At 38.0% G+C, this 16,544-nt stretch overlaps 1 protein-coding gene across 8 annotated transcripts in view; it reads right to left on the reverse strand.

Annotated features, from left to right (window-relative positions):
* The window catches only part of TNPO3 (transportin 3), an 87,445-nt gene that overhangs the window by 34,952 nt on the left and 35,949 nt on the right, over window positions 1–16,544 (reverse strand). For all 8 annotated transcript variants that reach the window (XR_006740697.1, XM_036426491.2, XM_036426473.2 and 5 more), the window contains 6 exons: window positions 12,014–12,157; window positions 10,364–10,539; window positions 9,729–9,867; window positions 5,072–5,218; window positions 3,042–3,149; window positions 1,012–1,103 (listed from right to left, as the gene is read on the reverse strand). Coding sequence is in view for 7 of the 8 variants with exons in the window: in XM_036426491.2 (XP_036282384.1) it covers window positions 1,012–1,103; window positions 3,042–3,149; window positions 5,072–5,218; window positions 9,729–9,867; window positions 10,364–10,539; window positions 12,014–12,157 (806 nt within the window). In the remaining variant the exon portion in view is untranslated. The remainder of the gene's footprint in view (window positions 1–1,011; window positions 1,104–3,041; window positions 3,150–5,071; window positions 5,219–9,728; window positions 9,868–10,363; window positions 10,540–12,013; window positions 12,158–16,544) is intronic.

A 16,544-nucleotide genomic window follows, 5' to 3' on the forward strand; every position in this document is an offset into this window, starting at 1 on the left:
ATTAGTGATTTTTGCCGGGACCGGTTTGGCTCAGTGGATAGAGCATCAGCCTGCGTACTGAAAGGTCCTGGGTTCGATTCTGGGCAAGGGCATGTACCTTGGGTGCGGGCACATCCCCAGGGGAGGTGTAGAAGAGGCAGCTGATCGATGATTCTCTCTCATCGATGTTTCTAACTCTCTATCCCTCTCTCTTCCTCTCTGTGAAAAATCAATAAAAAAAAATATATTAAAAAAAATACTAGTGATTTTTAATAATCTTCAGACTGTCACTGAAGGTTCCAAAAGACACCAAAATAGGTTTAAGAGCAAATAGAATAGAATGTAATTCAGGACCAGAACCTCTTAATATAGAAAAACAAACATATTGTGTCATTGAACATTTACTGAATTAGAAACAATATAAGATTTAGCTGACTAGGCCCTGCGAGGCAAATAAGAAAGAAGCACTGTACTTTTTACAAATACATGCCTTCACCATCTCCCCATTCAAGGCCTGGGTGGAAAACTCAACTGAAGGGGTATCTGATTTTAATACAAGAAAACTGGACAAATATTAACACCAACTTATAAACTCACAGCACAAAGTAACCTGTTTTTAAGGATTCATGTTAAAATCATAAATAGAATTTCTATGCTAAGCAATAACAAAAACAATTACATTTTAGATTTTGCTACTCTATTTGGTAAAATGGTACCTATGCCTTGCCTCTCTGAAACTCACAAACGACTAAGACAAAAAAAAAAGGAGAACAGTATTTTTTGATTATACCAACTTTCACAAAGGAACCTCGGTTAGAAAAATAAATCAGCATTTTAGCATCAAGAACAAAGTAATTTTAACTCTGGGAAATGTGGTTAAAACTTAGATATCAGCAATGCATATGACTCTGGACTAGACTCTAGAAGTCAGAAGATGTTCTAAGAGTTTCCAAGCATATATCACATGAGAAAAATGGTGTAATTTTCCTTTCTTTGATAGAGTTCCCAGCAAAAGACTTATTAGACACTCACGGATCAACACTCTTTGCTATAGCAGCCATGATAAAGAGAACCGCTTCTGTCACCTCCCAGGGTGGGTTGCCTTCTTTCAGAGTAGAATATAACTAGAGAAGAAGAGGTGGATTATGGATCCATTAAAAGGAAAACAGAATAGAATTCCAAAACAAACAAAACAAAAAAAAACCCTGTTAGTTACAATAAATCCAGCCCCTTATTTCTAAATTGAAATATCTCTCCGAGCCAGGAAAGAATATGACTTTCATTTTTCACAGCTTCACTAATTACTAATCTACAAGTAACTAGTAATTTAATATTTAAAATAAACCCATTTAGGTCCCCAAGAATATACCAAGATTATTATCTGCTCCCACAAAATGAATATTATAGAAAAAACAAAACATATTAGTGAGTGTCTTTTCCTAGTCCTGATAACAACTGATAAATACATAAACACACTTAAAATTGAGACACAATGTAAATTCTCTATATATGCATTGGCTTTGCATTCCTATTGACTACATCAAACTATAGCACAGATTGAATTCCTAGAAAGTAGCGGTCTAAAGGGACCTATCACAATACCATGTCCAAACAAGAGGTGGTGTGGAGAGACCAAGTAGAATTTTCAGAGATATCCAGAAATTTCCCAGGGTATATCCATCTGGAATGTGACTCTGGGTGTTAGTCTAAATAAGATTTCTTAGTCAAATAACAGACATTGCTAGGTAAGACAAAACTAGTGTATAGGACTTCACAGAGCCTTTAATATATCATTTAAGTCATTTCCCCATTTTAATTGATGATGGATCCTTTTTTGCCAAAGAATATCTCATGGGACTGGTGTTCCACAGAAAATATCTTGAACAACCCTTTATTTATGATCTGGAGATCATAAATAACAGCCAGGTGGCACAGTTGGAGTATCAACCTGTACAATAAAAAGGTTGCAGGTTCAATTCCAGGTCAGGGCATGTACCTAGATAGCGGGTTCGATCCCCTGTCAAGGTGTGTACTGGAGGCAACTAACTCTGTCTCTCTCCTTTCTCCTCTCTCCCAAATCAAAGAATATGTCCTCAGATAAGGATTAAACACACACACACAGACACACACACACACACACACACACACACAAAAAAAAAAAAAAAAAAAAAAAAAAAAAAAAACCCACAAAAGAATAAGTATTATAACTTGCTGAAAAGTAAGAGAACTGAAATCTGAACACAGGTCATCTGTCTGTGATGTAGCGATCTTAGTCCTTTCTAAAAATCCCCAACCCTTTGTAGTTAGGTCAATAAACACACTAGCTTAATATAAAGAAAAATAGTTATAGTTTTATTAACACTTTCTAGATCAGATTATGCCCCCAAAATACACAAAATGTATGGGTTACAAAAATATTAGGTTAGTTCAGTATTGCTGACAAAGCATCAAAACTAGCATTTCAGATCTTAAGAGTGTGATCGAGCAATATGAAAGCCACCTGAACTTACGCTGTTAAGTGATGTGGAATGGTGATGATCATAATCTTATGAGGTAAAGTGTTACTCACTAATTGTGAGGAAAACCACAGAACTGTAATTCTTCTGCTCTAGTATAATCACCTCTGGGATGAAACTGCACAGGAATCTAACCATAAGTATGGACAAAAGACAATGCCAAATAACTAAAGGAATCGAAGGAGTTGGTACATAATTATTAAAGCAGAGAAACTTACTATTTTTCCTGTCTAAATTCCCTGTAAGTATCCTGGGGCTTTAAGGTTTATCTATGATCTTCCATTCCAGCTGGACAAGTGGAATAACTTTCATTAGCAAGCGTCACAGAGCAAACTATAATTGAACCATCCACAGACTGCAATTGGCTTATAAGATAGTAAATAAACATAGCTACTATATGCCAGGCAGTGTGCTAGGCACCTACATATCTATTGTCCTATTTAGCCATTGAGATTGAAGAAAAAAATGGAACATTTATAGAAGATACAGAATTGAACATAATTAAAGTTATCATTAAAACTGGTGAGAATCTCCAAATGAGCTTACCTGAGCAAAACACTCCATAGACCCAATCAGGAAAATCAAGTCTTTCACCAGGTCTGATACCCTCATTCGAAACTCCCCAAAGTCATCAGTTTCCTCAGGAACCCCCTCCTAAAATATCAAATCAAATAACATTTGTTTTAAATGTTTTCACTGACCACTATGCAGTCAAGAAAAAAAAAAGGGGGGGGGGGGAGAAAGACCATTGGACAAAAGATAAATCACAAGGATATTTTATTATAGATCGTCCCCCAAACATTTAGGTATTTCAAGTCAATAAAACATATCAACCACCTTTATCAACTCTTCTACTACATCTTTTTCTTCTTCTTCTTTTTTCTTCTTCTTCATTTCCAAGCTATAACTTACTCTATTGTTAGAACATTTTAAAGGGGTGGAGGTAGGAAGTAATCTGGAAGAGGTGGTAATACAAGAGCTTATAAATTCATTTAAATAAGTTCTAGCTTTTTAGTACTGAATAAGCCTCTGAAATGTTATGGTTCAAGATCTACTAAAATCAACCATTATCCCAATATCTAGTCACAGAATAAATTATTTAAAAAGAATTTTGAATATGTTAACAGACATAATAAAACAAGTATAGTAAAATATTAATCGTAGAATTTAGGTAGTAGATATACAGATATTCACTAACAAAATCATTTCACCTTTGCTACATACTTGAAAATTTTCATTAAAAAATAGAAATCATTTACATTTCAATGTTTCTTAAATATTTCTTATTCCAACACACTTCTCTGAGTAAACAAAGGCTTACCCAATCATGAAGTGGTTAAGGGCATATATAAGAATCTTGGAACATGAAATGTGAAAAAAGCCCTTAGGACTACTGAGAATTGCTGATGTGTTTCAACCTCCTTACTGTAATATGAACAAATCAATAAACGTGAAGGAATAAGGAGGAAAGGAAATGATGGCTGTCTCAGGTGAGATAAAACACTATACACCTAACTAGTATAGAAAATTAACTACAAGGGAAATGGTGCCACAGAACTAGCAAAGGGAAGAAAGGAATCAAGTAGTCATATAAACCAGAGCAACCTGCTTTTATTTACATTATCAGGCTTCTAAGTACAATGTAGTTAAAGATAGCATTCATCAGTTTAAAAAAGCATTGAAAACCACTAGACTAAATCATCATTAAGGTTCTGTAGAGACACAAAATATCATGACTCAAACAATGTTAACATTAAAATGAACAGAATAGACAGTTTTCATGTCAGATTTAATTGTAAGCAATGGGGAAAAAAAATCCTCACTCTAAGTCCTAAGTTAGAATACAGGGATTAAACCAACCAACCAACTCAAAGGATGAAATAAATGCTGTAAAATTTGAAGAGACTATGCAAAGAATAGAAATTGAAGAGTTTTTGAACAGCTATTTGATAATATTCCTAGTATACTTCTAAGCAAATAAATTATTTCTAAATTTCCTTTAAAAATCATATAAATAATATAAATAAAAACATGTATGTATGTGGGAGGGAAATCATATTATTCTCCATATCCTCATAAAAATAAAAAATATTTAACTTTCGCATTAGTTTTAATCCAACCAATGCATTCTGAATTTTTTTTTTAGCATACCAGCTATCAATATCAATATCAATAGTTACTTATTTTTAATTGTTACATAATGGTACAATATCAATAGTTACTTATTTTTAATTGTTACATTAAGGTACTACATCATAATTGATACAACTCTTCATACACTGTTGTAAATGGTTTACCTTTTTTTGTTTTTTAAATAGATAGTGCTTTTTATAAAGTAGCTCCTTTTTCTTCTGCAAAATTTAAGGTAAATTCCCAGAATTACTGGCTCAGCAGACTTAATTTCTTTGTACGCAGACCTAATACTCTTCAATATACTGATACTGATTTCTTCAGTTTAAGCTAGTGATAGAAAACCTTCACACATTTCATTAGCTTTAATTGTCAAAAGTTCCTCTTCAAAACAATATTAAAAAGAGGAGGAAATTAAGATTTAAAGAATAGAGAAAAGAACTTACATGGTCTGGTTCTAGCTGGCAGTGTCGAGCCAAGGCATGAAGTAGCCTCTGAATGTAAGCTTTGAAGATGCCATGAATAACTTCGTCGTTAGTTTTGTACAAATGCTCCCCTAGTCGGTACCAAAAGTTAAAGGAAATTTCTACTACCTATTAGAGAAAGGGAAATGAAATGGAATGAGTTTTATTATTATTAGGGCAATGTAGGAAACAAGATATATTTTTAAGTGGAATCAATTAAGAAACCACTTTTTTTCTAGTAGATTTATTATCCTCCTCCCAAATTATCTTCTCATATCAGATCCCAAAATCCTTTTAGAGATGGCTTTACATTTCCTATTTACCCTAGATAACTTCTCCAACAGTATATTAGATTCTGAATTTAGAGAAGCAGATAGAAAAGTGGAAATCCCTTCAAGTATTTTTCACCAAATTCTGAAATCATTTCATTTCATATTTGAGATTAGAGAACCTATAACAAGACAAACCATCTGCAAGTATCCCTATACTTACCAACCTTATATCACTTTTATTCACTTGATTTCTTGAGTGGGAAAGGGGAAACAGATTTTATCCAAAGCTTATCTTACTTATAGCACTGTTTAAAGAAGTTATAATAATATGTAGTGCTATACTACCTCCCAAAAGTTTTATTTCATTTTATTTTTTAAAAATTATTTTGTTGTTGAGAGTATTTATTACATATGTCCTCCACTCTCTCCCTTTGCTCCCTTCCTCTCCTCTCCCAGCCCATTCCAGGCCTTCACCTGTCTATTGTCTTTGTCCATGGGCTATGATTAATTTGTACTTTTAAATCCTTCACCTTATTCAACCTCTCTCCCATATCACAACTGTCAAGATGTTGTCTGTATCTCTCTTTTGCTTATTTTCTTAGATTCAATTGTTGATATATACATTATCTATTGCCATTTTATTATTCCTATTCTTGACCATCATCCTTCCTTTCCCCCTTCTCCTTCTCCTTCTCCTCCTCCTCCTCCTTTCTTCTTCTTCAAGAAGACACTTTATTTATTAATTTTTTAAATTGATTTTAGAGGAAGGGAGAGGGAGAGATAGAAACATCGGTAAGAGAGAATCATTGATCGGCTACCTCCTGCATGCTCCTTACTGGGGACTGAGCCCACAACTCGGGCATGTGCCCTTGACCAGAGTTGAACCTGGGACCCTTTAGTCTGCAGGCTGACGGTCTATCTACTGAGCAAAACCGGCGAGGGCAAGACCCTTTATTTTTTATGTAATTCTGGTTTAGTGGTGATGAACTCCTTTAGCTTTTTCTTGACTAGAAATCTCTTTATAAGTCTCTCAATTCTAAATGATAGTTTTGCTGGGTATATTAATCTTGTTTAGGTACTTGCTTTTCATTTCTTTGAATATCTTGTGCCGCTCCCTTCTGGCCTGCAAAGTGTCTGTTGAGAAATCAGCTGACAGTCATATGGGCAACTCCCTTGTAGGTAACTAACTGCTTTTCTCTTGCTGCTTTTAAGATCCTCTCTTTGGCCCAGCTGGTGTGGCTCAATGGTAGAGCATCAACCTATGAACCGATTCCGTCAGGGCACATGCCCAGGTTAGTCTCAATCCCCTATAGGGGGCATGCTGGAGGCAGTCAATCAATGATTCTCATCACTGATATCACTAATGCTTTTATCTTTCCCCTCTCTCCCTTCCTCTCTGGGGAAAACACACACACTCCCCCCCACAGTTGTCTTTAATCTTTGGCATTTTAATTATGATGTGTTCCGATATAGGTCACTTTGGGTTCATCTTGTTTGGGATCCTGTGCTTCCTGGACTTGTATATTTATTTATTTCACCAGGTTAAGGGAAGTTCTGTTACTATTTTTTCAAATAGGTTTTCATTTTCTTTCTCCTTCCAACACCCCCATGATGTGATTGTTGGTATGCTTGAAGTTGTCTCAGAGACTCCTTATACTATCTTCATATTTTTTTATTCTTTTTGCTCTGATTGGGTGTTTTTGCTTGCTGATATTCTAATTTTTTTATTTGATTCTTAGTATCCTCTACTCTACTGCTGATTCTCTGCAAATTATTCTTCATTTCAGTGAGCGTATCCTTCATTTCTGGCTGGTTTTTTTTATGTTGCTGATGTTCTCACTAAGTTTCTTGAAGTTCTCAGTAAGTTACTTGAGCATCCTTATAACTGTTTCAAACTCTGTATCTGGTAGTTTTCTTGCTTCCATTTCATTTAGTTCTTTTTCTGGAGAGTTCTCCTGTTCTTTCATTTGTGGCATGTTTCTTTGTCTCTACAATTTGTCTGCTTCCCTCTGCTTGTTTCTAAGTATTAGGTAGATCTGCTATGTCTCTTGGATGCCTTGTGTAGTAGGTGTCCTGTAGGGCCTAGTGGCTCAGCTTTCCAAGTCATCTGAGCTGGGCAATCCAGGTGCCTCCCTGTGTGAGCTGTGCAGATGCTGACCCTATGGAACAGGACTTGCTTTTAGTGCATTTGTCACTTGAGTGTGTCACCCTTGGCAGTATTAGGGTTGTAATCCAGCATTGATGAAGTTGACCACTAGGTGCATTGCTGGCTCTGGAGCCACTGGGAGGTGCAAAGTCAACCACTGCCTATGCCCTCTACACGGGTCCACCCAGCATTAGCTACAAAGCAATCTGCATATGGCTGCTACTTGTGTTGGGTTTGGAGGTGCCCAGGAGAGCCATGCTATGAACCAAGACAGGCTGCCACTAATGCCAGACCTGGGGCCTCTTATTGAGAGGTATGATGCTGCTTGTTTGAGAAATTTTAGCAAAGTCTGTAGCATGAGGCAAGATAGAACAGTTGTATGGAAAAGCCACTGGAAATGGCTTGGATGAGCATGCAAGTAGGGAGGAGCAGGATCTTAGGAAATCACCAAGATGTGCTAAATAGTGTGAGCCAGGTTGATGAAGATACAGATATGGTGTTGTGCCTGCCAGCTTTGTGGTGCAGAGGGCTCATCAAAGGAACAATAGCCTCTGCTAGAACTTCTGTCTGGGAGAAAGCTGCCCCTCCAGCTCTTGCCCTGATTCCAGGCAAGTTATTGTAGTTCCTTCCTGAATGTCCCAGGTTCCTTTCAAGCTGCTGCCCAGTGCTGGAGCTAGGAGGAAATGAGTCTGAGTAAGAGGGTCCTTTAAGAGGAACTGCCTGAGACCAGTAAGCCTCCATGTCACTTAGCCACAATCCCTGCTGGTTTTTACAGCCAGAAATTATGGAGACTTCTCTTCCTGATACTGGAACCCTGGGCTGTAGAACCTAGTGTGGTGCTGGGACCCATCACTCCTTAGGCCCTAAGGCTTAGGGAAACCTCCACAGCCAAGACATCCCTCCCATTTTAAACCACCACACGTAGAAATGGGACCAACTGGTTCTGCAATTCCACCCCTCCTACAAGTCTCGATGTGCTTCTTCTTTAATTCCCTAGTATAGGACTTGCATTCAGCTAGATTTCAGATGGATCTGAATGATGGTTGTTTGGTATTTTAGTTGAAATTTTGATGTGGTTGTGAGAGGTGGAGAGTCCAGCATTTACCTATGCAATCATCTTGACCAGCCCAAAAATGTTTTAACTGGTTTTTAAAAAACCGATTTTCAGAGAGAGAGACAGAGAGACAGAGAGACAGAGAGAGAGAGAGAGAGAGAGAGAGAGAGAGAGAAATATCAACTTGTTGTTCTACTTATATATGCAATTCATTGGTTCTCTTATATGTGCTCCAACTGGAAATTGACCGGCATCCTTGGTGTATCAGAATGATGCTCCAGCCGAAACCGGTTTGGCTCAGTGGTAGAGCATTGGTCTGCGGACTGAAAGGTCCCAGGTTCGATTCCAGTCCAGGGCATCTATATTGGTTGCAGGCACATCCCTGGTAGGGGGTGTGCAAGAGGCAGCTGGTCGATGTTTCTCTCTCATCGATGTTTCTAGCTCTCTATCTCTCTCCCTTCCTCTCTGTAAAATATCAATAAAATATATTTTTTTAAAAAAAGGGTTGAAAATTAACAGGATTATTGTGACCTCCCTAAGAGGGGCTCTATATCATACTTTTCCCATCAAGGATACAAAATAGAACTATTTAAAGTAATACCCAACTTGGGAGTTTTTTGCCACTTCTTACACAATTAAGAGAAGATAAAATTACTTAAATGAAATGTTTTTTTTAATCTAGCAAACTTAAAAGAGGTAAGGTCTCTTACACCAAATTTTAGAATGAAGGAGACTCTTTAAGTCGTTTTAATCCTTTTCTCATTCCCATTCATAATCTGGAGACAAATTTTGGATGTTAAGATTTTTGGAGGTGTACTTAAGATTTGGTGGTGTTTTCTTTTAGCTGTAAAACTCTAAAGAATAACTACAGAGAAATAGGGAGCTCAGCAGAAAGATAGTGGGCTTTCTTTCTAACTGCCTCATTGAAGTACATATACCAGTTAGTTCAGCTAACCAGGTAAAAAAATAGAAAAGGATTCAAAAGAAGAAGCCCAAATGTAATTAATTTTTTAAAAAATCCAATACAGAGGCAACCCCCACATCAGATCAATTAAAAATAAGACTTTTATTTCCCATTAATATAAAGCTGGGTGGGAAACAAGAGAATATAAATAATGTACAACATAAAACTTGGAGAAAAATGCTTTAGCATAGTATAAACACTACCTCATATTGAGGATGTCCTGCACAAATAAGAAGCAGTTCTAGAGTTCGCAGATCCCCAAGACCTTGGCCTGGAGTACAAACAATTTTTTCAAGAAAAGTTTCACATAGTTCAGTAAAAATCCGACAGTAATTCAGAACTCTGTAAATGAAAGAGAAATAAGAATACCAAGTCAGAAATCTTGGTGTTTTATGTAAATATTCACCAATAGTTATTCAAATAAAGAAAATTATCCTCAGCCCAAATGATTATTTGCTATGCTGTACTCCAATCTCCATGACATCCACTATTTTTACCTCAAATACTTTTATACATATAAGTAAATGACTCATAAGTAGTTCAAATTCTCAATTACTAAACATCTGCAAAAAATTCCCATCAAAATCACATGATACTTCAAAGTTCATCCCTAATTTTTAGAGCCTTGCTCCTTTTAAGCATAAAAAATTACGACTTTCTATGATTACAACTTTTCCTTCTGCATCCAATTTGCCACTCCAGGTCAGATGAAAACAGAAGAGCATCTTTAGGATACAAAGTGTGCATTTACAGTTACAAAGAGTCACAAAGAATAGATAAATTATAAAAAGAACACCAGACTGTGTGTGAATCCAGGGCTACTGCCTTAAATACTCACTTATCTAAATCTTCGCGTGCCACAGCCATATGATAGGCAGTCTCCAATGTCAGGACTCCTTGAAACAGTTGCATGGCTAATGGCAAGTTAGTCTCCACATTCTCAATGGCATAGAGAGCTGAGCACACACAATCTGAAGCAGCTTCATGTAGGTTGGATGAGGTCTTATCCTGTTGCTGGGAAACAGGAATAGGGTAGAAGTATGATCATTAAGCTATAATTCAATTAATATGTAAACAATTATAGCCTGTTTCTGAACATGTAATTTACATGGCTAAAGCCTGATAATCATGGTCTTCAATGAGACAATATCCATCAATTTTCTCAATGCTATTGAGATTTCCCTATATGCCAAGCAAGTCAGTCTTTTTGTACCTCAATCATGAACACATCACTTCTAAAACCCATGTTTTCCTTATCAGTCCCTCCGATTTATTCTCTATAAATGCCCTATTTATTCCTGCCCTATTTATTCTCTGAAAATTTTTCCATCCTTTTTCTGACATTTAAGTACTATCTAAAATGAAAGGATCCAATAATTATCAGAGACCCATAAATAACATCAACATGATATTTCAGAATATCAAGGTTAAAGAGAGGTTCTTAAAACTTCTGGGGAAGAGAGGAGAAGGTAACTTAGAAAGGAGCAAAACCAGTTATCCAGTTTCATCATTAGCAAAGATGAAGCAAAAATCAGTTACCCAGCTTCATCATTAGCAATGATGTTTGCCAGTATACAAGAGCCCTTGAAAATTTTGAAGGAAAATAATTATTTTACTCGCCCAGCCAGGGTAACTTAGTGGTTGAGCGTTGACCATGAACCAAGAGGTCACCAGTTCAATTCCCAGTCAGGGCACATGCCTGGGTTGTGGGCTTGATCCCCAGTAAGGGGTGTGCAGGAGGCAGCCAATTAATGTATACCAGCACACAACCATTAAGCACAGAGAGTCCATACTTCCGGGAACCAATTCCAGCATGTAATAATTACAAGAATTTCACCAAAAGGTTGGTGAAGTTTGGAGACTGAACAAGGGCTGAGCCAAAAATGTAATTATCTATTGGAACTGGCTAAACGGCACTTCCCCCACACCTGATTAGTATAATCGCTTGCTGCCAGACAGCTCAAGGCATTTTATTGCCTCCTGTTGGCCAAACACCTGTATAGCTATAGACTATTCCCCAAACTGACAATGCTTCAGTACCCTACCCTTTGAAATCTTACCCTTTGAAGTGTATGTCTCCACCTTGCCTCAGGACAAATCGTGTTAATAAATAGCACGGAGTTCTTAGACAAGGGGTAGTCTTCAGTTCCTTTAGCTGAAGCTCTCCTGACCCCTAATGCTTTTCAAAATTATCTTTCATCTTTGGACTCCTTCTTGAATCTACACATTAGCTCCTTTCTCCAGATTACAGCACCCAGTGTTAATGCTGGGACAAGAAACCTGGCACATACTAATATGTCTTCATGTAAGAAAAGCATCGGAAAAAAGAAGAAAAAGTCACTCCCACCTGCAAATATCTATTTTATACTTGTGCTTTTCTTTTTCTTCCAATCACTTTTCAGAAATATGAGAACACTGTTATGTCCCAGAATGTTAGTTACTGTGGATATGTGGCAGTAATACTTTAATAAAAAAAGCCATTACTTACCAAAACCTCAAAAAGGAGTGCTAGTAACTTATTGTTAGCCATGAAGTTACTGTCTAAAACGCCTAGGTTAAACCAACTTCCCAAACATCGAAAGACCTTCATGAGCATTTTTTCATCTGTTCCTGCTTTTTCTACACAGGTCATCTGAAAATAAGGAGAAAAAAAAATCTTTATATTTAAGATAATCACCTCACAGATGTAATGAAAAGGATGAAAACAGTAAAAGCTAACAGAAGTGCTTTAGACTTTGTTCTCAACACTTTTAATTCACTTAATCCCCACTAAAACTCTATAGCTGGTACTATGATTATCTCACTTGGGAAGCTGAGATACAAAGAGATTATACACTTGCCAAAAGATAGAGATGTCTTACAAATAACCGTTTCTTAGATCCCATTTGTGCATTAATATAATCTTATCAGTAGAACTGTCTTTAAAGTAATACTCATCTATGGTTGATTTTATAAAATAGAAATAAGTTAATCATACTACTACTGTATATTCCCATATGAAAAGCTGATATTTCAGCTTAAGCACTTATACTCAAGTAAATATGCCATTTCACTGAGACTGGCAATACTATAAATGTGATAGTTTATAAAAGATTTTTTTAAAGTTAGGCTAAAACTCATTATTGCTTCTCTTTGCAAACTGTTTTTGTGATATATAATTTTCCAAAGTGAAGTGTAATTTAACTTTTTCTGGACAGAAAGTTTTAAATTACAACTGTGGAATTACAGAAATTCTGATAATGATAGTAAGGGAAATAACCAAAACATAAAATAGAAGGCCCTATTTCAACAACTGACATGAACTAATAGTAGAAAAACATATAACTTCATTTTGGAAATGTTTCTCATAAAATAAGGGCTTTCCCTATCATTTAAAGGTCGAGATGAAGTAGAAGTTGTAGAAAGAGGCAGCTGTAGAATTTGATCTTCCAAGTATACATCATGGATGTTTATTGAACTTAATCATAATACTGTCAAATTGTCAAGATCTCACTAAAGAATTTCTGTTTGCTGTCAGTTAAAAATAAAATCCTGATTACATTTTTATTCTTTCTACTAGATGCATTGTCTGTTTTCTTTGTAAATGCAATATAATAAATTTAATAACCAAAAAAAAAAAAAAAGTGTTTAAATATAACATTTACATCCCTAAGTGGTTTGGCTCAGTGGACAGAGCATAGGCCTGTGAACTGAAGGGTCCTGGGTTCGATTCTGATCAAAGCATGTACCTTGGTTGCAGACTTGATCCTTGTGCTGGAAGCAACCAATCGATGCATCACTCTCACATGGATATTTCTCTCTGTCTCTCCCCCTCCCTTCCACTCTCTCTAAAAAAAAATCAATGGGAAAATATCCTTGGGTGAGGATTGACAACAATAACAAAATAATAAATAACATTTCCATCATAATTGCCATGAGTTTTGGAGGTATAGGGTATATGGAATCCCATATGACCTAAATGCTGGCACTTATACTTCTAGGTAGCCATGCCCCCCTTTATGTTTGCAGTATCAGGCAATAATCCATCTAATAAAAGAGTAATATGCAAATTAACCATCACTCTGCCATACTCACAAGTCATTCCCATCAGCCAATCAGGAGCAAGTATGCAAATTAAGCCAGCCAAGATGACTGTGAACAGGAGGCTTGGGTTGCCCCTGGTGATGGAGGAAGCCAAGCTTTCCGCACATCCTGGCCAGCCCAGTCCTCTACTCAAGGCTACAAAGTTTCAATTACAGAAGATAAATAATTCCCAACAAAAATGGCTGTGGCCATGGAGCAAGCAGGAGTCCTGATTACCCTCAAGGCTACAAAGTTTCAATTATAAAAGATAAATAAATCCCAGATACCAGGGCCTCTGCTTGGGTCGCCGGGGGGTGTGGCCGGCCTGCAAACCACCACAGGTCTTTTGCCCAGGCTGCACCACACCCCAAGGGAACCCCCACCCTGATCCAGGACACCCTTCAGAGCAAACCAGCTAGCCCCCACCATCACTATATAGATAGTGATATGTAGATATATTAGATAGGATATATGGCCTATATCCTATCCAATAAAAGAGTAATATGCAAACTGACCATCACTCCCACACAAAGGATGGCTGCCCCCATGTGGTCAAAGATGGCTGCCTCCAGGTGGATACAAGATAGCAGCTATAAGATGGTCAGTAGGGGAGGGCAGTTGGGAGGGACCAGGCCTGCAAGGGACCGCTGTTGGGGGAAATTAAGCCTGCAGAGTAGGACAGTTGGGGGTAACCAGTCTGGCAGAGGAGGGAAGTTGGGGGCAAACAGGCTGGCAGGGGAGCAGTTAGTCATCAATCAGGCTGGCAGGGGAGTGGTTAGGCTCAATCAGGAAAGCAGGTAGGCGAGCAGTTGGAGCCAGTAGTCCTGGATTGTGAGAAGAATGTCTGACTACCTACTTAAGCCCCATCCCAGTCAGGGAGACAGACATCCCTCTAGCGATACAGGCTGGAGGAGGGCATTGCTTTCTTCAACCCGAAGAGAGATAAGCTCCCAATCTCTCTGAAATCCAGTTTCTGGAAAGAAGCTGGACTGTCTGCCATTGGGTCGAAAAGTGAGGGTGGCTTGCGTATAGAGCTGCGCACAAAAATAATTGTTTGCTGTCCTAGGGCGCAGGTCAGAGAGGCAGAGACGGCTGACTGGCAACCATCGCTGTTTGCCACACCCTAGCCTATTGACGCCCTAAGACTCCGCCCACACAATCTACAAACACATCCACGTGGCTTTTGCATATGAATGGCCTTCTCTATTGCAGTTTAACCTAGCAAACTTGCAACCTCGTGCAGACAGCTCCAAAGACTCCAAGCTCCAATCAGGAAGGAGAGGACTGTGGTTCTCCCTGTAGCTCCTGCAGGGTAACGTCAGATAGGAGCTGAATTTCACCCCACTGGAGATCCAGAAGCCAGTGTATCTAATGGTCAGTGTGTGAGACATCAGATTTCAACTCCTCACACCCATAAGTGTCACATTTGGGAGGCAGACTCAGTGAGCACCAAAGCCCCACTGAAACAAGGCCTGCACCATAAGCATGTCTCTAGTGCAGCAGTTCTTTCATTATAGACACAGCAGGTCCTCACAGCCAGTTGGCCTAGAGGTCAGTTCCTCCCAGTGTACCAACAGCAAACAAGGCTTAACTACACCAAGACTTTGCACTCAGCCCACAAAGGGGTATACCTTTGGGGAAGCTGAGCTACTGGCCCCTATAGGTCACCTACCACACAAAGCCACACTCCATCAACATAGGGAGGCAACCAAAATACGGAGACACAGAAGTATGTCACGAATGGAAGAGATAGAGGAAAGTAAACTACTGAATGACACAGTTCAGAATCACATTTATAAGGTTACTCAAGAATCTTCTAAAAACTGCTGAGAAACGTGAAGAGACCTTTAAGGGCCTTAATGATAATAGCAAAAAATGGAAAAGGACTAGTCAGAAATAAAATATACACTGTCTGAAATAAAGAATATACAGAAACTCAACTGTAGATCAATGTACCTTGAGTCAAACCAAACATCTGGAATATGAGGAAATAAAAAACACCCAGAGAGGCAGAAAGAAAGAAGAATCCAAAAGTGTGAGGATAGTGTAAGGAGCTCTGGGACAGCTTTAAGTATACCAACATCTGGATTTCTGGGGTGCCAGAACAAGAGAGAGAGCAGAATATCGAAGGCGTATTGAAAGAAATAATGACAGAAAACTTTCCCAACCTGGTGAAAGAAATAGACTTACAAGTCCAGGAAGCACACAGAACCAGAAACAAGAAGAATCCAAAGAGGACCATACCAAGACAATCATAATTAAAATGCCAAGGGCAAAAGACAAAGAGAGAATCTTGAAAGCAGCAAGAGAAAAACAGCTAGTTACTTGCAAGAGAGAACCCATATGACTGTCAGCTAATTTTTCAACAGAAACTATGCAGGCCAGAAGGGAGTGGCAAGAAATATTCAAAGTGATGAACAGCAAGAACTATAACCAAGATTACTCTACCCAGCAAAGTTATCATTCAGAATTGAAGGTCAGATAAAGAGCTTCGCAGATAAGAAAAGCTAAAGGAGTTCACCACCAAACCAGGATTACATGAAATGCTGAAGGGTATTCTTTAAGAGGAAGAAGAAAAAGATAAAGGTAAAAACTATGAACAACAAAAAGACATCCAATACATAGCTACCAACAAGTGAATCTAAAAATCAAGTGAATAAAAAATCTGAAGAACAGAATGGACTGGTGAATATAATAGAATCAGAGAGACATAGAAAGGGAGTGGACTGACAATTCTCAGGGAGAAGAGGGTCTGAAGGGTGCAGGAAGAGATTGGACAAAAATCTTACACCTATGGATGAAAACCGTGGCAGGGGGTAAGGGCATAGCGTGGGGTGGGAATCAGGTGGAAGGGAGCTTTGGGGGGAAAAAAAGGAACATCTGTAATAATCTGAACAATAAAGATTTATTATATATAAAAAAAGATATTTTGACTTTCTAATAGAAACTCAGGAGAT

This window comes from Pipistrellus kuhlii, unplaced genomic scaffold, assembly GCF_014108245.1.
Source record: "Pipistrellus kuhlii isolate mPipKuh1 unplaced genomic scaffold, mPipKuh1.p scaffold_m20_p_10, whole genome shotgun sequence".
In the NCBI taxonomy this organism is placed as follows: Eukaryota; Metazoa; Chordata; class Mammalia; order Chiroptera; family Vespertilionidae; genus Pipistrellus; species Pipistrellus kuhlii.